Genomic DNA, 24,538 nt, shown 5'->3' with positions numbered 1-24,538 from the left:
TTGTTTCAAAGATAAATCAGAAAAGAATGTTACTTTCAAGGCCATCTTTATCCCACCACTGACTTTCCATTCTTGTAGCACAGTACAAAAGTAAACATGCAAACTATTCTATGACATTTTCCTTGAGTTTTCTCATCTGTGCATTTTTAAAGCAATAAAAAACACAAAAAGATTCCCCTCATTTCAAGTGAGCGATTTCCTGAACAGATTTTTTAAAGTCCTAATCCCTATAATGAGAAAATGTTTAAAGAAAAAAAAGCATAAATGAAACTCTGTACTTGTTGAGTCTGCATTAACAAATTACTCACAGAGGCCAGGCTCAGTGGCTCATGCCTGTAAACCCAGTGCTTTGGAGAGGCTGAGGCAGGAGAATCACTTGAGCCAGCAGTTAGAGACCAGCCTAGGACACGTGTTGAGACCTATCTCTACAAAAAATTAAAAAAATTCGCCAGGTGTGGTAGCATGTTGCTGGAGTCTCAGTTACTTGGGAGGCCTAAGGCAGGACGATCACTTGAGCCTAGGCGTTTGAGATCAGCCTTGGTACACAGCAAGACCCCATCTCTACAAAAAACGTAAAAAAAGAGCCAGGTTTGGTGGTATATACCTGTAGTCCCAGCTACTGAGGAGGCTGAGGCAGGAGAATCGTTTGAGGCCAGGCATTTTAGGCTACAGTGAGCTGTAACTGCGCAACTGTAAACTCTATCTTGGGCAATAAAGCAAGATCCCACCTCTAAAAAAATACTAGAAAAAAAAGGAATTACCCACAGAATTATAGAACAGGATTTAGACAGGACTTTAAAGATCTTCTTCTTGCTCAATCCCCTGTTTTAAAGAAAAGTTAGGCTCCAAGGAATACAGTGACTTTCCAGAGGTCTGACAGTTGCTAAAATTCATCTGATCTGACTTAAAAGATGTAATTTGTTGTACACCTCTCAAAATGTAGACATGAGTTAATTTTATTTAAACCAATTATTGGAAAAAATTTTCCTTCCATCTGTTTCAAATACTACTATTTGTAAAATGAAATGGACTAGTAACTGGTTCAGGTAAAAACTATAAATTGCCTTTACTTCCATAAATATGATTAATTACAAGTAAATTCAGATTACATGTTTGAGATTCGACCAAGAAAGATTAGTAAAAGAAAAAAAAATCACAACTCTGTATTTTCAGTGTTACATTTTTCACTAAAAACAAGTCTGTATTATAAGAAACTTGAATATTTTGGAAAACTCAAGTGAACTAATGATAAAAAACTACTTTCAACTTTTAGATTTGAGCATGGGAAGGGAAGCACTATTTCACTCTCATCCAAACCATAATATATTAAAGCAAAAGAGAAAGGAATATTTCATACCCTGACATCACTTCTAGATGAAGTTGTCCTGAGACAGTTAAGTAAGCAGGAACATTGAAGAAATTCTCCTCAGGTACTTTTATTTTGCCTGCAGCCTGCAAATCAAAAACACAAACCACCAAAAAAACTATTACATGTTTTGTTTTGCTTTTCACATTCATATACATGCCCCAACTAAAAATCTTAACGTAATTAAATCTACGTGAAGACAGGTTGTTCTCATGAAAATAAAGGTAGTTACACACTTAAGAGAAAATGCCAGCTTAGAAAGTGCTAATAAAGGCACAGAAGTTTGCTTCATATTTGCAAAACATACAATATCCAAAGGATGAAGTACCTTTGTTGCAAAATACACTTCCCCCTAAAAAGCAATTTTGAGTAAGGAGCAAGCTAAGGCAAGAGATTATGAATTAACAAAACAAAAAAATAGAAATTTTTTTTTTAAAAAAAAGGAAAACAGATTATGAATTAATTAATTTTTTTTTTTTTTTTAAAGATGGGGTTTCACCATGATGGCCAGGCTGGTCTTGTACTCCTGACCTCAGGTGATCCACCCACCTCGGCCTCCCAAAGTGCTAGGATTACAGGCGTGAGCCACTGCGCCCGGCCTGAATTAATTTTTAATGTGAAGAATTACATAATCTCAAAATGCTGACTTATGATTGAGACTTAATTACCTCAAGGGAATTGTCTCTGGAACATGTGATGTCACATTTATTATTAAAATATTAACAGTAATGCTTTTAACACAGATTTTCATAAACACATACACTTTCAAAAATACTATTTAATTGTCGCCGTAACTCAGTGGCAGGAAAAGCATGATTCTATCTTTAACAGATACACTGAGTAACGAGATTTTTATGAACTTACAATACACAAAGGGTGATTATTCCATTTGAAATGTGTAGGAAATAAGCCAGTCAACATTTATTAAGAGTTAAGCTAAAAAAACTACCTGGAGGCCAAATACAATTTAAACAGTGTAATAAAGAAAGCTTCTGAATCAGGTTATGAGTATCATATCCTCTTCTGGGAAAGAAAGTTACTCTTGTTTTTGTTGTTTTAAACACAGGGTCTCACTATGCTGCCCAGGCTGGTCTTGATCTCCTGGAATCAAGCAATCCTCCCACTACAGCCTCCCAAAGTACTGGGATTATAGGCATGAGTTCCTGAGTCCAGCTTCTTCCATTTTAGACTATGCATTTATTTGAAAATCTTTTAGTATAAGGGTGTATGTAGTCACTGTAAAAGCAATAAAGCCAACTTACGTAATGGAGAATGTAAGACTCTTTTAACAGACTTAGTACCAAATATTAAATTATGGTAACACATGAAATAAAGTTATTTAATTTCATTGGTTGTTCTAAAAATATTGCATATCATATTTAGGTGTCTGCATATATATAAAATGTACTGTAAAAATTATCAGTTGAATCTTTCATTTATTTTTATAGTAACTGCCTTTTTATTTTCAAACTTACTTTGATACTAGTCAGAGATAAATTAATGTTTTTTTAATTAAAAAGTCCATCTTCAAATCTCAAAATCAATAAAAGGGTATTGTTTGCAAAGATATTTATTACTCAAGACTAAATAACAGACCTGATATATGTTAGGATTTTAAAACAAAAGATCTGTTCTCTGATATTTCTTCATTATTTACTGAAAAACTGCTTTCTCAAATAAGGTCCAACAAATTTATAAGACTACCATACTTTCTCCTTTCCTTCACCACTTTAGTCTATAATTTGTATTAATTTAACTTTACTTCAAATTGTTTCTCTCATTCCTAGTAGTTATAAAAAAAAAATGGTCCTTATGACAAGTATGTATGTATGTATGTATGTATGTATGTATGTATGTACGTATTTATGTATTTCAGAGTCTCACAGTGTTGCCCAGGCTGGAGTGCAGCGACGTAATCTTGACTCACTACAACCTCCACCTCCTGGGTTTAAGCAATTCTCCTGCCTCAGCCTCTCCAGTAGCTGGGATTACAGGCACCCACCAACATGCCCAGCAAATATTTGCATTTTTAGTAGAGATGGGGTTTCACCATGCTGGCCAGGCTGGTCTTCTGATCTCAAGTGATCCGGCAGCCTTGGCCTCCCAAAGTGCTTGGATTACAAGCATGAGCCACTAGGTCCGGCCTGTGACTAGATTTTAGACTTTGATTTGCCAGCAGTTGTACAGAATGGATTCTGACTTTTCTTACATTTCTTTAATCTAACTTATTTGAAACATACTACTACTTCATTATGCTTTCCAATGTCATGTTAGCGTTTACATAACTGTAATTCATACTACTTTACTATAAATTAATTTCTTTTAGATCACAATTAAAGCATTATACTTATTTGTTAAACTTCTCTGTATATTGTTATTTACATATTTTATTTCAGAATATTAAAGAGGATATACAAAACAGTCCCTGTAAAAAGTAATTATGAAAAGCGGTAAACAAAAATGGCAGGGTAGGTAGCTCCAAAAGACTGTCGCGCCACAGAGAAATAAAAGAAAAAAATGATCAAAACTGTCAGAATCAACTGTGGGAACTCTGGAAGAGAGTTAAAGGTTCACAGCAATCAAGCAAGGTTTATAGCAATCAAACAAATGCAGAATCAAGAAAAAGGCAAATTTAAAATGGTAGACTCCAAGCAACAGCAACAGAATAGACATTTTTTCAAGCACACATGGATCAATCTCCAGAGTAGTCCATATGGTATAGGCCATAAAACAGTTTTAATAACTCTTAAAAGACTAAAATCACAGAAGGTATCTTCTTTGATGACTATGAAATCAAACTAGAAATGTACAATAAGGGGTTGTGGTTACTAGAAAAAAAAGTTTGGTGGTTTCTTAAAAAGTTAAAACTGAATTAACTAAATGACACAGGAATTCCACTCCTAGGTATATACCAAAAAGAATTAAGATGAGGTATATAAACAAATACTTGTACACAATTGTTCAAAACAGCACTATTCGCAATAGAAGCAACCTAAATATCCATCAATGGAAAAATGAATAAACAAAATACGATATATATATTTATATATACACACACACACACTAGAAGATCATTCAGCTATAAGGACTGTACCTATATATTTTTAAAATTAAATCTTTTAGCATGTACTGATATATGTTAAAACACAGATGAACACTGAAAACATGCTAAGTGAAAACAGTTAGACCTAAAAGGCTATGTATGATTACATTTATATGAAATATCCAGAATACTTAAATCCACAGAGGCAGATTGATGACAGTATGGTTTGAGGAGAGGGGAAAATGGGATGTAACTACAAAATGGGCACAGGGTTTTCTTCTAGGGTGGTGAAAATGTTTTGGAACTTAACAGAGGTGGCAGTCACACAATACTGTGAATGTACTAAATGCCACTGAAATGTACCTTTTAAAATGGTTAATTTTGGGAAACAAATTTCACCTCAATTCTTGAAAGTAATTATTGAATCTTAGTAATTTCAAAAAACTACCACCCTAGGATTGCAAATTTAAGATTTAGGATTGTAATCTTAAATCTGTGATCTTAAGTACTTATGTTAGTGATAAAGAAACAATAAAATATATAAACACCAGACTTTGTAACTTTATCAGTAGGGAAGAATTTCTTTAACAAGAGCTCCAAGTTGCCAATGCTAAAAGGAAAAACTGATGAATTTATGTGTGTTAAAATTAAGAATTTCTATTTAATAAAGGAAGATACAGGCAAAGTTAACAGGCAAATGACAGATTAAAAGCAAAATATCTGCAACATCTAAAAATGCCAGGTGATTAATAGACAGACTATATAAAGAGCTCCTGTCAAGAAAACAAAAAAGAGAAAATAATCTGCTTCCCAACTGAGAAAGAAGATATACAGAAATGAAGACTCAAATGGCTAATGTGAAAATAATTTAAATGAAAGCTACTGAAACTTTAAAGTACTCTTGAGCCTTGAATGAAATGTGATTGTGACTGTAAGACCTACATCATGTGGCAAGCCACTGAAACTTTTATTTCTTTGAACTATAGATTAACCCTCTTTTTTATTTTTCTTGTCCTATAAAATGCTGTGAAAGGCCAGGCGCGGTGGCTCAAGCCTGTAATCCCAGCACTTTGGGAGGCCGAGGCGGGTGGATCACGAGGTCAAGAGATCGAGATCATCCTGGTCAACACGGTGAAACCCCGTCTCTACTAAAAATACAAAAAATTAGCTGGGCATGGTGGTGCATGCCTGTAATCCCAGCTACTCCGGAGGCCGAGGCAGGAGAATTGCCTGAACCCAGGAGGCGGACGTTGTGGTGAGCCGAGATCGTGCCATTGCACTCCAACCTGGGTAACAAGGAGCGAAACTCGGTCTCAAAAAAAAAAAAAAAAAAAATGCTGTGAAAGATTAAATGGTGCCCCTTCCCTCTTAGTTACTAATTCTTTGTTATAGATTACTGTCCCGCCTTTTTCACATACCCAGCTCAAACCAGATAGAAAAGGCCCCACGAGTACCAAATTGATCGAGATAACAATTTTAAATATATCTTTTCTGAAAAATAACAAGCTGTAACCAACCAAACTGTTTTAACTCATAAATCAGCATTGTATTAAATATGTGGTAATACTCCCATACTTTTTTGCTTCTACTTATATAAGCGAAGCCTTAGCTTCTCCACTTCGGAGCAAAGACCCACTTACTTTGGAGTTCGTTTTTTCTGGGTGGCTATTCTCAAATTTTGCACTTGAATAAACTCTTTTAAAATTGGATTCTGGAACTCGTGATTGTTTCAGGGTGACATTTTGGCAACCCAGGTGGGACCCAAATTAGGCCTCCATTGACTCCCATGATTTTACCAACAGTTGGAGCCCTGGCACCAGCATGAACTGTTTGCATCCAACTGACCTCGCTCAAGACTGCAGAAGCCCTTGGTAAAACCACTCTCAGGTTTGAATCTCCCTGGTTTGACTGAGATTCAGACTTTATGTGACCTGGTTCAACAACTGAGGAGACTGGAACTGAAGCCCTACTTCAAGGTAGGAGTTTTGTTTTTCTCTTATTCTATTATTTATATTTATGATTTTTTTCACTTTTCTCTGAAGTTAAGGTTTTGCTTGTCTTACTGGAGTTTGTAACCTTTTCTCTCATTTGAAATTTTACAATGGAGAAAGCAGTTTCTCTTTGAGAAGAGGAAGTGAATGTCTACAGCTTAGGCAAATTTTCTTAAACTGGCCAGATCTAAAGTTCCATTCTATTTGGCACATTTAAAATTATCTTTTGAGTGACCAAAATTTATAAAAGACTTTATGAGCACAAGATAAGTCCCACAGAAAGGGAACTGTTCCTCCCGGTTGAAAAGCATCTTAGGCAACTAAGGTCTTCCAGGAGTGTCAGAGCATATCACCTGTGACATATAACAATCCCAAAGGATTTGGACAAATATATACTGACATGTATCTGCCACTACAGTATCATACAGAATAGTTTCACTGCCTTAAAAATACGTGTTCCACCTAGTCATCCCTCTCTTTCCAATCGCTGGCAACCACTGATCTTTTTACTTTCTCCATAGTTTTGTCTTTTCTATAGCTTAAATCATACAACATGTAGCCTTTTGAGATTGGTCTCTGTAACTCAGTAATATGCATTTAAAGTTTTTCCAGGTCTTTTCATAGCTTGATAGCTCATTTCTTTTCAGTGCTGAAAAATATTTTATTGTCTGGATGTAACAGATACGGTTTATTTCCCCATCTACCTACTAAAGGGCATCTTGGTTGCTTCCAAGTTTTGGCAATTATGAACACAGCTGCTTTAAAAACATCCACATGCAGGTTTTTGCGTGGATGTACTTTTCTACTCCTTGGGGTAAAGACCAAGGAGCAGAATTGCTGGTTCTGGGTTGGGGCATATCTAGTTTTGCAAGAAACTGCTAAACTGTACTGCAAAGTGGCTGTTAAATCTCACCAGCAATAAATGAGAGTTTCTGCCGCTCCACATGTGTGCTAGCATTTGGTGTTGCCAGTGTTTTGGATTTAGGCTACTCTAGTGGTACTGACTGGCTTTTTAGTATGCTTTGTGCGTCATTTTCTATGGATCACATGGTTCATATACTCCTACCCTCAGCCATTACACTGAGTAGCAGTTACATTTTTTTAGGAATCTATAAGCCAGAATTTCTTGCAATGCTGGTATACCTCAAAAAGTAAAAAACATGGGGAAAGTTCTGTAAGTTTCTTCAGGCTGTTGACTGACTGATAATGAGTGAATGAATAAATTAGAACTTTGTCAGTGCAACCTCTTCCAGATATATTCACAAATTCTCAAAACTCTTAAAATCAAAGATTCAAATTAAATATTTTTTGTTTTACAGTGTTAACCCATGAAATTAAAAAATATTGGGGCTCCTCAAGGACACTGTCTCTATTAATGGATCTTGCATTTAGCCTGTTACCTGGGAATAGAGTTACAGATATAAATACTTGTTCAATTGGAAAATGAATTGAAATAGGAGCTGGAAATACGGGAGATACCTAAAATTAAGACAGGACACACATTTCTCAATAGAAACAGCATGGAAAAAATCTCCATTCATGTTAATCCCATGGAATACAACAATAAATGAAATGTTTGAATAACCAAACATTAAAACATAAGCCTCTAAATTAATACAGTACATTAGTGGTAGACAAACGTGTGGGATATAACTGAAAGTTTCAACAGACTTTCACATATAAAAATATTATCTCAGCCGGGCGCGGTGGCTCAAGCCTGTAATCCCAACACTTTGGGAGGCCGAGGCGGGTGGATCACGAGGTCGAGAGATCGAGACCATCCTGGTCAACGTGGTGAAACCCTGTCTCTACTAAAAATACAAAAAATTAGCTGGGCATGGTGGCGCGTGCCTGTAGTCCCAGCTACTCAGGAGGCTGAGGCAGGAGAATTGCTTGAACCCAGGAGGCGGAGGTTGCGGTGAGCCGAGATCGCACCATTGCACTCCGGCCTGGGTAACAAGAGCAACACTCTGTCTCAAAAAAAAAAAAAATATTATCTCAAATCAGTGAGGCAAAGCTGAAATTTTTATTAAGTAGAACTAGGTCAACTGGACAGCCATATAATTGTATCAAGCAGAAATAAATTGTAGAAGTCTTCTGTACATTGTGGCAGATAGTGTGATGTGACTATAAGGGTGTCCCCCTGTCCCTCCGCCAAGGAATCTCTGCATAATGTTATGGTAATTTATATTCTCTCCAGCACCCAAGTCGTCACTTCCAATTCTTGGAATAATGGTACATAAATTCATCTATTTTGATCCCATCTTCAATACTTTTCTTTCAAATACTTTTTTGAGAGAAATAGTACAATATAAAAGAATATAAAAACATTTTTTAGAGCACTGCACATTGAGATAAAATCTCAGAATCAGAATTCTTATTCACTGTGAAAAATATTTCTGAACATAAAGCAGCAAGAATACTTTATCTCACTCCTTGTTTCATACTTATTTTTGTCATTATAGTGTTTTGATAACGCAACAAGGATTTTAATTTTTCCTTTTAGTTTATCATGTTTTCTTTAAGATATTGCAGAAATGAAAGTTCATTTTTAAGTTGGTTATTTTGCATCTTAGAACTCATTTTCCCTTAAAGAAATACATACAATAATTATATTCACAGAGCAGCCACAGTACTCTATACAATGAATAACATAGGTAAAATACAGTCATGTACTACATACTGACATTTTCTTCAACAATGGACCATAGATATGATGCATCCCATAAGATTATAATGGAGCTGGAAAATATCTATTTCCTAGTGATGCCACAGAGCAAGGCATTACTCATGTATTTGTGGTGATGCTAGTATAAACAAACCCAATTATATAATGACAATAAACAACTATGTTACTGATTTACATATTTATCATACTATACTTTTTATCATTACTTTACAGTATACTCCTTCTACTTACTAAAAAAAAAGTTAATTGTAAAACAGGCTCAGGCAAATCTTTCAGGAGGTGTTCTAGAAGGCACTGTCATCGTAAGAGACCATGTGTGTTACTACCCCTGAAGACTTTACAGTGGTACAAGATACAGAGGTAGAAGATAGTGATATTGATGATGCTACCCCTGTGTATGCCCAGGCTAATGTATTTTTGTGTCTTAGTTTTAACAAAAAAGTGTAAACAGTAAAAAATAAATCTCTAATAGAAAAAAGCTTATAGAATAAGGAAAGAAAACATTTTTGTACACTCACTGTGTGCTTTAAGTGTTATTATGAAAGAGTCAAAACATTTTTAAAAATTAAGTTTAAAAAGTAAAAACAGTACACTAAGATAAACTATTATTAATTAATCTATTATAGAAGAAATTTTAAAAACTAAATTTAGTGTGGCCCAAGTATGCCTGTGAAGTCTACAGTATTGCCTTCCTATTCACTCATCACTCACTTATTGACTCATCCAGAGCAGCTTCCAGTCTTGCAATGTCTATTCATGGTAAGTGCCCTATGTAGGTGTACCATTAAAAAAAAAATCTTTTATACTGTATTTTTATTGTACCATTTCTATGTTAGGTATGTTTAGATATACAAATACCATTTTATTTCAGTTGTCTACAGTATTCAGTATAGTAATATGCTGAATAAGTTTGTACCTTAGGAACAAGAGACTATACCACACAGCCCAAGTGGTAGGCTATTCCATCTAGGTTTGTGGAACACTCTATGACGGTTGCACAATGATGAAATCAACTAAGGATGCATTTCTCTGAATGCATTTCCATCATTAAGTGATACATGACCATATATGGAGAGGCAGACAGAGAGTGTGTGTGTACTGAATTACGTACGATATACAAAAATGCGCATGTGGATACAAATGAATGAATGAGTGCCTGGATTCATTTCTATAAATCTCAGCAAATGTGACAAAGAGGGAGATAAAGTCCTCAGACAGAGTACAGGTAGTACCAGAAAGCTGAGGAGGTGGCTTGTATTCAGGTAGGGTACAACTTGATTTTTACTCTGACTTCTTTATTGCTGAGACTCAGAAACAGAATTTTAACAGTTTGAAAATGTGTTTAGAAGTTTCAGAATTAGATGATAAAACCAATAATTTGAGGGGCCAGATATGGTGGCTCACACCTGTAATCCCAGCACTTTGGGAGGCCAAGGTGGGAGAAGTGATTGAGTCCAGCAGTTTGAAACCAGTCCTGGGCAACACAGTGAGAGCTCAAAATACAATTTAAAAATTAGCCGTGCATGGTGGCATGTGCCTGTAGTCCCAGCTACTAGAGAGGCTGAGGTAGGAGGACTGACTGAGCAGAGAAGTTCAAGGCAGCAGCAAGCTGTGATTACACCACTGCACTGTAGCCTTGGCGACAAAGTAAGATCTTGTCCCTAATACGTATGCACATAAATACATACATACATACATACACATATACATACATACCGAGGAAGAAGTCTGACTTAATCATCACATTATTCAAAACATTCCTTAAGTAGGCACAATAGTCTCCCCCTATCCACAGTTTTACTTTTCATGGTTACTTTTCATGTAGTCGCCTGTAGTCAACTGTAGTCTGGAAATATTAAATGGAAAATTCCAGAAATAAAAAATTCTTAAGTTTGGTGTTTTTTTTTGTTTTTGTTTTTGTTTTTGAGATGCAGTCTCTCTCTGTCACCCAGGCTGGAGTGCAGTGGCCTCATCTCGGCTCACTACAACCTCTGCCTCCCGGGTTCAAGTGATTCTCCTGCCTTAGCCTCCTGAGTAGTTGGGATTACAGGCCAGTGCCACCAGGCCTGGCAAATTTTTGTATTTTTAGCACAGATAGGGTTTCACCATATTGGTGAGGCTGGTCTCAAACTCCTGACCTTGTGATCCACCCGCCTTGGCCTCCCAAAGTGCTTGGATTACAGGCATGAGCCATCATGCCTGGACAGAATTCGTAAGTTTTAAACTGCACTGACTGAGTAGCATGATGAAATCTCAGGCTGTCCCACTCCATCCTGCCCTGGACATGAATCATTCCTTTGCCTAGGGTATCCATGCTTTGTATGCTTCCAATCCTTTTTGTTGTTGTTTCTGAGATGGAGTTTTGCTCTTGCCACTCAGGCCGGAGTGCAATGGCGTGATCTCGGCTCATGGCAACCTCCATGCCTCCTGGGTTCAAGTGGTTCTCTTGCCTCAGCCTCCTGAGCAGCTGGGATTACAGGCATGTGCCACCACACCTGGCTAATTTTGTATTTTTAGTAGAGAAAGGGGGTTTCTCCATGTTGGTCAGGCTGGTCTCATACTCCCAACCTCAGGTGATCCTCCCACCTTGGCCTTCCAAAGTGCTGGAATTACAGGTGTGAGCCACTGCGTCTGGCCTATGCTACCATTCATTTAGCAGTAGTCTTGGCTACCTGGTCCATTGATGTCACACCGCCTATGTCATTCGCCTCACAGCAGTTTAGGACCACAGCACAGTACATTCTCCTCAAATCCATGAGGCCTTCTTACTAATAGCCATTCTCTGATCCCCACTCCAAACCTAGGCTAGTAAAAATGACCCTTCTCTGCATTTCCATAATAAGTTTGTATATACACCTCATTCATTCATCTAAACACTATGCTAGACTGTGGAGAGAGTGCAATAAATAAGCGAAAGTAAGCTCTCAAAGAGCTCACATTCTAATGGGGAAAAAACAAAATGAACATGAACAGTAATAAAGAAGTAAGATAATTACAAGCTGAGATACATGAGTTGGGTACTGAGGGGTGGGGAAGACTCTTAAGCAGTAAAAAGCAAGTGGACACCTGACAGATGAGAATGTATTTGCTATACTATAAACTGGGAAAAATACTGCAGGAACAAGGAACAGCCAGTAGAGAGACCAGTGGGTGGGAAGGGGGTGTCATACCTTAGGGGACCAGAAGGCAGGTCACTGTAGCTTGAGGGACTCAAAAGTACTGTTAAAAAACGAGGCTGGAGAGATAGGCAGAAATCTTCGAGTGTCTTAGTGGAGAATAGATAATAAAGGGATAAGAGTAGAAGTAGGGGCACCAATCAGAAAAAAAGAGTACTGGTAACACTGGAAACGGAGAAATGGAGAGGTTGAGGATTTATGTTAAAGATGAGTCAACAAAATGTACCGATAAATTAGATGTGAGGTTGGGGGAGACAGGCAGGGGAAGTATGAATTACATCCGACATCTAAATTTTTTATTTAAGCAAATGAGTAGATGGTAACTTTTACTGAGATACAAAGAAGAAGAAGAGGCTTTGAAGGGAAGAAATCAAGAGTTTTATTTAATACACACTATGTTTAAAGGCATATTAGACATCAAAGGAGAAATGTCAAATAGATGCTTCTATAAATCTGGAGCTCAGAAACAGAAGCTGGGACTGAAGATAAACAGTTTTGCAGTCAGTCTGTAGATGGTATGCTACATAAAGCCTTGGAACCCGAATAAAATTACCAGGGGAGAGGTTATAGATTAGTGCTTCTCACTGAGGATGACAGTGTTCTCTAGAAAATAATTCAGGAACTTGTAGAAGCATTTGTGGACAGAAGTCAAACATGTCCTGTGACATGTACGAAGTCCTGCATAACTACGACGTCACCTGCAATCTCCCAAGTTCCCAGTGTTCTAAGGCATTCATATAGTGTATCAACAAGACCAAACAGATTTGAGTTACCTGATATACAAAGTCCTTACTTTTATCTATCTTCTATATTGGGTCTCGGTATAAGATTTTGTTTGAAAAACACTTTTGAGTAAACAGTTTGAAAATCAATATAATGATTAGTTCCTCCCATCCTACTAGTCTATGATCAACTAACCTTTCCCTGATCATAAACTTATGTTAGTGCAATACAACTTAACCTAGCCTTTCTCTATTAGGTACAACAAAAAGGGTTTGCTAGGTTATTTTGCCATTGGAAGGAAACAGCAGAGCCAAGAAAGGGGAAATCAAGAGCTATCAAAACAACATTTTTTAATGTGCGTATCCCAGTGAATTTTGTATCACAAGGATCTAAAATCCTCCCTGTTTCTTTGAGGATTTCCAAGAAAATATTAAACAAATATTTTGAATTGTCCTCCAGTTATTTGTTCTCACAGCAGAACAAATTTAGCTGAGCAGTTTCACAATCTCAGGAGAATTAAACAGAAAAGCCCACACAAGTCTGACGCTGTCTCCATGTAAAATACATAGCAAGGAGGGAGAGTAAACAGCAGTTAGCTGAACAGTGGAAAGGAATATAATCAACAATGGAAAACTTATTTGACCTCCACAATCATTGAAGGACCCAATCTATTTTTATTTCCTTTTACTTTTTCCATTTTCTACTTTGTTACCACAGCCCCACCTTTTACCCAGTTCTATTTACTCATAATCCCAGAGACAAAAAGTTGGGAAGAGAAAACACAAAGATGAAGCATGATACAGAAATCTAAAAGGTTTAAAATCATAATGGCATGCTACTGTCTTATTTACCTCAATCTGCAATTTCCTTTGTAGATCATGAAGGAAAGGGAGAGTGCCCACCATCTGTAAGCTCCACATAACCACTGAATATCCTGTTTTCATTTTTGATCCCTATTAAGGGATTAAAGGGAGGCTATGCTTTTTATGATACAGATAGTAAAGAATAAAAAAATTTAAGTTAGATAAAACTTATTTCAGCTAGCTCATGCCTGTAATCCCAGCATTTTGGGAGGGTGAGGAGGGCAGATCATCTGAGGTCTGGAGTTCAAGACCAGCCTGGTCAACATGGTGACACCCTGTTTCTACTAAAAATACAAAAGTTAGCTGGGCATGGTGGCATGTGCCTGTAGTCCTAGCTACTTGGGAGGCTGAGCCAGGAGAATCGTTTGAACTCAGGAAGCAGAGGTTGCAGTGAGCGGAGATCGTGCCACTGTACTCCAGCCTGGGTGACAAGAGCGAAACTCCATCTCAAAATGAAATACTTTAGCCGGGCGCAGTGGCTCAAGCCTGTAATCCCAGCACTTTGGGAGGCTGAGGCGGGTGGATCACGAGGTCAGGAGATCGAGACCATCCTGGTCAACACGGTGAAACCCCATCTCTACCAAAAAAAAAAAATACAAAAAATTAGCTGGGCATGGTGGCACATGCCTGTAATCCCAGCTACTCAGGAGGCTGAGGCAGGAGAATTGCCTGAACCCAGGAGGCAGAGGTTGCGGTGAGCCGAGATCACGCCATTGCACTCCAGCCTGGGTAACAAGAGCAAAACTCCGTCTCAAAAAAAAAAAAAAAAAAAAGAAGGAAAAGAAACACTTTAATTCAAATTCCTTCTTGTAAAAGATGCTAAAGCTTAAAAGTGTTAAATGTCAAATGTCAGGATAGCCGGGCGCGGTGGCTCAAGCCTGTAATCCCAGCACTTTGGGAGGCCAAGGCCGGTGGATCACGAGGTAAAGAGATCGAGACCATCCTGGTCAACATGGTGAAACCCCGTCTCTACTAATGGTGCAAAAAATTAGCTGAGCATGGTGGCGCGTGCCTGTAATCCCAGCTACTCCGGAGGCTGAGGCAGGAGAATTGCCTGAACCCAGGAGGGGGAGGTTGCGGTGAGCTGAGATTGCACCATTGCACTCCAGCCTGGGTAACAAGGGCGAAACTCCATCTCAAAAAAAAAAAAAAAAAAAAGTCAGGATAAATGTTATATACAACTACTTTTTGGTAAGATGAGTTGTATAATCCAAGTTTCTCAGCTCGTAGTACAATCATCTTTCCAATAAGTCATGTCATTCTTATTTTTTCTGTTCCTTTTTTTTCTTGGAGATAAGGTTTTGCTGTGTTGCCCAGGCTGGTCTTGAACTCCTGGGCTCAAGTGATCCTCTCACCTCTGCCTGTCAATGGAACTATAGGCACATATCACTGTGCCCAGCTCTCCTATTTTTCTTTTAATCCTGTAGTGTTGAAATAAAGCTTTGGATTAAAATGCTTTTAACATTAGTCTCTCCCAAGTATGAAATTCTGACCATATAAAATAAAATAAGCAAGGTGTGGTGGAGGGTTCCAATAATCACAGCTACTTGGGAAGCTGAGGTAGGAGGATCACTTGAGTCCAGGGGTTTGAGGTCGAGTTATAATCATACCACTGTACTCCAGCCTAGGTGAGAGTAAGACTCTACTTCTAAAATCAACCAACCAACCAACCAATCATAGGAACTAAATCTGTCATACAGTCAAAAATTTGTGGACTGGTAGTTTTATGAACCCTATCAAGCTGTATCTCAAATGCAGTTGCCATCATTGCTGTAGAAATTGTTCTGCGTGGTATCAGACTGCATCTCATTTGTGAAAACTAAACCCAAGGGAAACAGGCTCAATAAACTGCATTCTACTTTGCCGGTTATGCTAGTTTCAGGACTTTCCTGTTAACAAGCTGTATATATAAGTCTTTCACTGATCTAACAATTTCCAGTAAGTCCAGTTTATGTTTCTATACTTTCTGCTTGCTACAAATGTGTATCTTGGTGTACACAGAACTGCTAGTATAAAAATAATCTTTCTTAAAATAAGGGTTCATTTACATTCCAGAACACCCACTAACTAGAACACCCACTCAGCCCTGAGAAAGGTTTCATTTTAGCAACTATTTGATCAGCAGGAAAGGAAGTTATTAACTCAGACTGTTTGTAAACAGTCTGCTTTCCTGCTGAGCAGTCTAAGAAAGAAAGAATCAAGAAAAGAAGCCTGGAGCCTTTAATATTAGAAGGTAAGGTTGCAAAACAGAAAGTGAATATACAATGTTGTCTTATTTTTCTTTTTCAGGAGAGAAACACAATGTAAAACTGCAAAGAAGCAAACTTATTCCTAAATTGAAGGGGTCAGTGAAAAAAATGTACCAAGCATTTTCTTCACTACTGATTGAAAAACATTAATTTTGGCTTATTCTCTGTCAGACTGGGGTTTTAAAGATGAATATGATAAGATATAGTCCTAGTGCATTAACTACCTCCTCATTCCATTTTTCAGCCCCTTCTGTCAGAAGGGAAACCTATGCTCCAGAGATAAGCCTCCAAACCACTGATCGACACAAAGGACTTGACTACCACTAAACACACCAGGTACTCAATAAATCCCAGTACTTTGTGGGGTGGAGGTGGGAGGGTTGCTTGAGACCAGGAGTTCAAGATCAGCCTGAGTAACATTGTGAGACCCTGAGACTACTTTAAGTCAAGGCTGCAGAGAGCTATGATTGCATCACTGCACTTGAAACGGGGCGACAGAGTGAGAACTTGTCTCAAAACAAAACAAAACAAAACCCAAAATGTGCTTTCTTGCAGTTGCTGCAAGGAGGAAAGTAAGTTACTGATAAGTGAAACAGAAGGGCTTGGCAGTTCTTCACCTCTGGCTGTGGTAATGAAGAATAATAAGTCAGCTGGGCGTGGTGGTGGGTGCCTGTAATCTCAGCTACTCAGGAGGCTGAGGCACAAGAACTGCTTGAACCCAGGAGGCACAGGTTGCAGTGAGCCAAGATGGCGCCATCGCACTCTAGCCTGGGCAACAGAGCAAGATTCTGTCTCAAGAAAAAAAACAAAAAAAAACAAAGAATAAGCCATTATAAGGTATATTGATACAAAAGTCATGTTTTTGATGCTATCCAAAAATTATCCAAAAGAGATTTGCATCATTTTTTGAGATCAAAGTGTCTGTTGAAGTCAACAATGCCATGGAATGCTTCCTTCAAAGATGGCATGCATAAAATAAATGTTTAATTTCCAACAAAAACTAATTTCCCCAAATAATTAGATGGTATTGGCCCTAAAGAGTATAAACGAAAAAAGCTTTTCAGTGTTTATGAAGCTGACATTTTATTTTCACTTATGATTACTTAATTGAATTCCAATGTCCAGACTAGCAACATGAAAGTTCATGTTTTTTTTTTTTTTAAAAGAACTCTACTTTTCTACTTTTAATTAGCAATGGAAATAACCATTTGTAGAAAAAAATAACTCTCTCCATATTAGAAGTTCAAAAGTCTAGCAGAGGCGAACTATTCAACATAACTACTTCTGGGAAAATACACAGCAGGAATAGATATTAAAAAATTTTTTAAAAAAAAAAGGACCCTGGTACCAAGATCCAAGATGCATAAAATACTTTCCAAATATATCCAGAATCCAACCACATTTCAGGATCTACAACTTCAACTCTTGTGTAAATCACTATCTGCTCGCCTAAAATACAGCATTAGACTTTTTTTTTTTCTTTTGAGACGGAATCTCGCACTGTCGCCCAGGCTGTAGTGAAGTGGTGCGATCTCAGCACATTGGAATCACTGCCTCCTGGGTTCAAGCAATTCTCCTGCCTCAGCCTCCCAAGTAGCTGGGACTACAGGCATGTGTCACCATGCACAGCTGATTTTTTTTTGTATTTTTAGTAGACGAGGTTTCACCATGTTGGCCCGGATGGTCTTGGATTTCCTGACCTCGTGACCTGCCCACCTCAGCCTCCCAAAGTGCTGGGATTACAGGTGTGAGCCACCGTGCCCAGCCAGCATTAGACTTTTAACTGGTTTCTCTTCATCTGTACCTCTCCCCAATTGAATCTCCACATAGCATCCAGAATGATCTCAATAAAGTATAAGTGATTTGTTACTCTTTTGCTTAGAACTCTCCAAAGACTCACAACCAACATTCTTACAATGGTCTAAGAAGTCCTTTACCTGAGATTCCTATAGGGAATGTTTCTGGTTGTCCTAACAACCTCGGGAAGGCTACTGAAATTTAGTGGGTACTACCTCAAGTTTCAAATATACCACGGAACATTCATGTTAGTGAATTAGGTAAATTGTATTATTTTAATATGCTCTGAATTTTCCAGAATGCATCTTCCATGTACATCAAGGGAAAGCTAATAGATGTGGAATTCTATCAAGAATGAGTAACCGGTTCACAAATTCTGATCATGAATAGCAAACTGTTCATGATTATGTGAGTCACCAATATAACACACCTGTGTAAGTCCTGATTTATAGCTGTTAAAGTCAGCAGTTCTTTATTCATTTATATCTCCATATAAAGGCTACTTATATTCTTCTAGACCACAGTATTTACATAATAAAATACACTAATTGCTTTTCTTTTTTATATTATGTTGGAAGCACTATATTTTTCAAATTAAGTGTACAAAAAGTTTATATTATCTATATTTCATTATGCATATTATCTATATTTGGGAAATAAAAAGAGTTATTGATACATTTCCTTTTTTGTTTTTTACAAAAGTGTTACACCTCATAAAGATGAACATTACTGCCATATATAATTTACACCTACTCCCAACCCCTATGTCTAACCTCAGTTCCCACTCATCTTCCTCTTTTCTATATTCCATCCATACGTGCCTTCCTGATTGTTTCTTGAAAACCTCCGGCTGCTCCAGCCACAGAGCCTTTGTATTTGCTGTTCCTTCTGACTGAAATGTTCTTTCCCAAGTGTCAACATTACTTACCCGTCATGCTTTTTCTTTTCTTTTTTGAGACAGAGTCTTGCTCTGTCATCCAGACTGCAGTGTAGTGGCGCAATCTCGGCTCACTGCAACTTCTACCTCCCAGGTTCAAACAATTCTTGTGTCTCAGCCTCCCAAGTAGCTGGGATTACAGGTATGCACCACCATGGCCAGCTAATTTTTGTATTTTTAGTAGAGACAGGGTTCTGTCATGTTGGCCAGGCTGGTCTCAAACTCCCAGCCTCAAGTGATCTGCCTACCTCGACCTCCCAAAACGACGGGATTACGGTGTGAGCCACCACACCTGGTCCTGTCATGCTTTTTTAACATCTTCTCAGTAAAGCTCTCCTTGACCACCCAATTTTAACTAGAATCTCTTTCTCCCTAACCTTTTTCCCAATTTACTTTTCTTTGCAATACAAATCACCATTTGTTCTGCTTATCTATTGGTGAGTAACAAAGCATCCCAAAATTTAGTGGCTTAAAATAATAATCTACTGCTATCTTTCACAATTCTATGGGTTGCCTGCCTTCAGCTGAGTGGCCTTGCATGGAGTCTGTCATGTGGTTACAGTCAAATGGCTGCTGGGACTGGAGTCAGCTGAAGGCTAGACTCAACTAGATATACAAGATGGCCTCTTTAAACACAAGTCTGATGCCTTAGCTGGGATGGCTTAAGCAGCTTAAGTGTAGCCAGGCATCTCTGTGTTACCATGAGGCCTTCCCACAGAAATAGTTTGAGGTCTCACAGTAGCTAGACCTCTTATACAGATGCTGGCTTCCCTCAGAGCCGTTCCAAAAAAATCGAAGACAAGAAAATTTCATTTCCACCATGTCCTACTGATTAAACAGAAGCAGCCCACATTTTAACTGTGGATGAGGACAACAGAAAGATGTGAGTACTGGGAAGCACAGTGCACTAGGGAGCTACCTTTGGACAATTACCACAATGTTTAACATACTCTCTGTTTTACTTTTATATTTATTGTCTCCTCTCCTACAAGGATACACATTCCACAAGGAAAAAGACTTTTGTGTTCACCACTTTTCCTCCAGCATATGTCATGTAGTCAATTAATATTAATTGGAAAAAGGAATAAATTATTGCACGTGGTAAGTGATATACATCAATAATTCACTGTATCTCCATGCTTCTCACCATAGGTCACTCTGCCCCAACTTACCAACTTATCTTTCTAAGAGGTACCTGGTATGAATCTGGATAATTTTATAAGCAGAAAATGACAAAGTTGGGACAAAAATCAAAGATGGAAATATAAACGAGGATCATACACATTGCTTTGTCCTGTGGACATTTCTTATTACTCCCGTACCTAGTTTGTTCTTGTCAGAAATCTCTCCTAGAGCACTTATAAAAAGTGAAGCACTACTTGATGTAACAATTCTGTATAAATTATTCTGTATACTTACCCTTAAAAAAGGTAAAAAGCCAATTAAACATTTAATTATTCTGTCTACAATTTCATGTGTTAATTTTACCTTCTAGATAAACACTGTACATTTCTTGGCTGGGTATGGTGGCTCATGCCTGTCATCTCAGCACTTTAGGAGGCTGTGGCAGGAAGATGACTTTAGTGCAAAAATTAGAGACCAGCCTGGACAACACAGCAAGACCCTGTTGCCACAAAAAATTTAAAAATTAGCCAGGTGTGGTGGTGCACACCCAGAGTACCAGCTACCAGCTACTTGGGAGGCTAAGGTGGGAGAAACACTTGAGCTAAAAGAAAAAAAGAAAAAAGAACTCAGAACCTGTACATTTCTTGAGAACCAGCTCATTTTAATTTAAAAAAACAATTTTTAATTCAAAATTTTCAACACAGGACCCAATGCTAATCTGCACATACTAGCATGTAACAGGGGAAAAAAAAAAATAGCCAATGAATTCTCCATCAGTAAAAGAATAGGTTAAATACATTAAAATACATGTATAAAATGCACTGAAACAGCATGTACTTTTAAAATAATGAGGCTGAAGCAGTAAGAGGTACTGATAAATGAACAAAGCAGGTATAGGCCTTTAATCCTGGCCCTTTGGGATGCCGAGGCGGTAGGATCACCTGAGGTCAGGAGTTTGAGACCAGACAACATGACAAAACCCTGTCTCTACTAAAAATGCAAAAATTAGGTGGGTGTGGTGGCTCACGCCTGCAATCCCAGCTACTGGGGAGGCTAAGGCAGGAAAATCGCTTCAACCTGGGAAGTGGAGGCTGCATGCAGTGAGCTGAGATTGTGCCACTGCACTCCTGCCTGGGCAACAGAGCGAGACTCCATCTCAAAAAAAAAAAAAAAAAACAGGTTAAAACATTGTGAATAGTAAGCTATCATTTTTGTAATAAATAACTATATGAAAAGATACAGGTATCCTTGTAGAATAAGCACAGAATACCTCTGGATGAATGCATAAGAGAAAGATAACAAGGACTGCCTACTGAAGAGAACTGTGTAACTGGGAGCCAGGGATGGAAGAGAAACTGACTTTTTACTTCATGCCCTTTTTAAACTTTTAAATTATGTACCTTGTACATATATTATGTTTTTTAAAAAATATATATAAGCACACAACGAAAAATGCAAAGAACATAGAAAAGTGGGCCCTATGCTCAGAGGAAAAACTTATATTTAAGAGCCTCTTATGTATCTTACTGGTATTTTCTAGGGTCAGGCATTTTTCACATGTAGAAACTGAACCTCCTTAAAAGAAATAAACATCCTCAACAGGAAAGAAAATGACTAGTCTTTTTGTTTGTTTGTTTGTTTTTGGATATAGGGTTTAGCTCTGTCACCCAGGCTGGAGTGCACTGGCGCTGTCATGGCTCACTGCAGCGTCAACCTCCCAGGCTCAAATGACCGTCCCATCTCAGTCCCCCAAGTAGCTGGAACTACAGGCACATGCCAACACACCTGTCTAATTTTTAAATTTTTAGTAGAGACAAGATCTCACTGTGTTGCCCAGGCTGGTCTCAAGCTCTTGAGCTCAAGCAATCTGCCCAGCTCAGCCTCCCAAAGTGCTGGGATTATAGGCATGAGCCACCGTGCCCAGCTGAATATGACTAGTCTTAAGGCTGAAAGTTCGACAAAGCTAAAATAGCCCTTAGAAAATAATAATAAGTATTTATGTATTCCAGGTAGTATGGAGGGTACAGGTCTTCCCTGAAAGGAATTTACAATCTAGACAGGGAACCAAAACTGTTATGCAAGAAACCATTGAAAAACAACTGAAAGTTAAAACAGGCTATATATATAGCAGGCCAAGCACGGTGGTTCATGCCTGCAATTCCAGCATTTTGGGAGGCTGAGATGGGAGGATCGCTCGAGTCCAGGAGTTCGAGACAAGCCTGGGCAGCGTAATGACCTTGTCTCTACCAAAAATTAAATTAGCCGGGCATGGTGTGTGTGCATGCAGTCCCAGCTATACAGGAAGTTGAGGTTGAAGGATTGCTTGAGCCCAGGAGTATGAGGTTACAGTGAGCCATGACAATGCAACTGCAATCCAGCCTGGGTGACAGCAAAACTGTGACTCAAAAACAAAAACAAAAAATAAAGCCAGGCTATAGCAATCGAATACAAGTATAACAGGAGTTGGAACAAGGGAGGTATTAGTGTTAGCTAGAAAAAAGCTGTTCTGAGAAAAGGTTTGACCTGTGTTAGCCCACATACCACCTAAAAAGTTTAAATGAAAATAAGTAAGAGTAATTAAAAAGTGAAACCACCCAGCACAACCAAAATGATGTGTTCCATAAATAACTTAGTCATAACAATTTATAAGCACTAGAATTCCTGAGGTCTAGTAACTTTGTGTTACCATTACTAGAACATACAACAGTGTGGAAAAGAGAAATGCTAGTGCTTACATCAGCCTGCTTCTCCATACTGTTTTACCTGTTTTGGATTAGCAACATGAAGTTTTCATACATGTCATTTCACTTAATCCTTACAACCTATAAGAATACTGTTGTTCACACTTTACCAGTGAGAAAATTGAGGAGCGTGGTGGTAAAAAGTAACCAAGAGGTGACTAACCTGTTTTTCCCCCTCCCTCCCGACCTGGCAGTTGCATGGAGCTCTTCAGACCCATTCCTCAGTGAAATAGGTTAAAGTTATTTAAAAAAAAAAAAAAAAACCATTTAAAGTCTCTAGAAATGGCCTTAAGGGTATACAGCAAATGAAGAAAAACTACTCAAAACAATCTGCTAAAGCTCACTGAGGACAGGAAGAGTCTGTAGTATTTGAACTACACTACAGCACTCTTCCTCCTTTCCCCTCACAGCTTGGCATGACACAAACTCCACTCCCCAATTTCAGCCAAGATCACAGGGCTCCAGCAAGAGGAACGCCTCCAGCATACAGGCATTTCTCCCCTTTCTCACAGCTACCTGTAGCTGAGGCTAAGTTCTGGGGAAGTGTGCCTGAGAGGTGGAGCCTCCCTTCTTCAGCCCCAGCCCGACTTGTGGGATGGAAACTCTGCCTTGGGCGAGGTACTGCTGAGAACACTAGGGTCCTGACTGCTTTTGCCCCAGATCCTGGGGTGTGGGTTCCATGCCAAGAGAGACAAGCCAAGAAACCAGGGCTGCTGCCTCTTGCTGCACTGAACATTTAGCTTCTAAATCAGGATGTCTCATAGTGAGAATGATCCATTGTCCCTGCTGCCAGCACTGGAGCCTGGCTCCAATATTGAGTGGGCAGAGAAGCAGGCCATAAAAGAGAGCTCCAAATCTTTACCCAAAGAAACTGACTTCATTGCAACTAAGTATGTAATCCCAGCTACTCGGGAGGTAGAGCTTGCAGTGCAAACTGAAGGGTGCTCTCCAGAATAGTGGTGGTTGTGAAACGCAGATTGAAAGATTCATTGGCGATAAAGGCTTAACTGTAGATCTCCTGGTATGCCGGAAAGAAACTGAGACACAGCTGGCAGAAGACCTTTTGGGGTCAGAACAGATCTTAAACACTGCCCTTGAAAACTATGTCTACAGAGGAGTAAGCTTTTGGTTGGATCAGTCTATGAAGCAATTTATGTTGCAGGACATTGAAAACATAGTACAATCAGTCTTCGATTAATGGAGCTTACAAGCTCCATTCCCGCAAGACATGATCTCATTCCTCTTTATGGCTGCATACTATTCTAGGTATATGTGTACAACATTTTCTTTATCTACTCTGTCATTGATGGGCATTTAGGTTGACTCCATGTCTTTTTTACTGTGAAAAATGTGGCAATGAACATTCATGTGCATGTGTCTTTACTGCGTGAAAGGAAAATAAATCTTGGGGCCCCAAAATCACTAAGCTAAAGGTAAAATTCAAGCCGGGAACTGCTTGGGCAAACTGTCTCCCATTGTACTTAAAGTCATCCCTCTGCACACTGAGGTAAATGCATATTTGAATGCCTCCTTTAGAAAGGCTAATCAGAAACTCAAGAAGAATGCAACCATTTGTCTCTTATCTACCTATGACCTGGAAGCCCCCTGAGTTGTCTCACCTTTGTTCAAGTTGTCCCTGCTTTCTGGATCGAACCAATGTTCATCTTATATATATTGATTGACGTCCTATACCTCCGTAAAATGTATAAACCAAGCGGTGCTCAGACCACCTTAGGCACAAGTCGTCAGGACCTCCTGAGACTGTGTCACAGGCAGGCATCCTCAACTTTGGCTAAATCAGCTTCCTAAATTGACTGAGACCTGTCGATTTTGGAGTT

General features: G+C 38.6%; 1 protein-coding gene across 7 annotated transcripts in view; it reads right to left on the bottom strand.

Annotated features, from left to right (window-relative positions):
• NARS2 (asparaginyl-tRNA synthetase 2, mitochondrial) overlaps positions 1 to 24,538 on the bottom strand; it is a 147,623-nt gene that overhangs the window by 92,260 nt on the left and 30,825 nt on the right. For 6 of the 7 annotated variants that reach the window (XM_010345610.3, XM_003935045.4, XM_074400394.1 and 3 more), the window contains one exon: positions 1,358 to 1,452. The exons of the other annotated variant lie outside the window; for it this stretch is intronic. In XM_010345610.3, the coding sequence (XP_010343912.1) occupies positions 1,358 to 1,452 (95 nt within the window). The remainder of the gene's footprint in view (positions 1 to 1,357; positions 1,453 to 24,538) is intronic. 7 annotated transcript variants of the gene reach the window in all.

Source organism: Saimiri boliviensis, chromosome 6, assembly GCF_048565385.1.
Source record: "Saimiri boliviensis isolate mSaiBol1 chromosome 6, mSaiBol1.pri, whole genome shotgun sequence".
Taxonomy (NCBI): Eukaryota; Metazoa; Chordata; class Mammalia; order Primates; family Cebidae; genus Saimiri; species Saimiri boliviensis.
The sequence above is the reverse complement of the archived record's forward strand: the minus strand, read 5'-3'. Positions and strand labels throughout refer to the sequence as shown.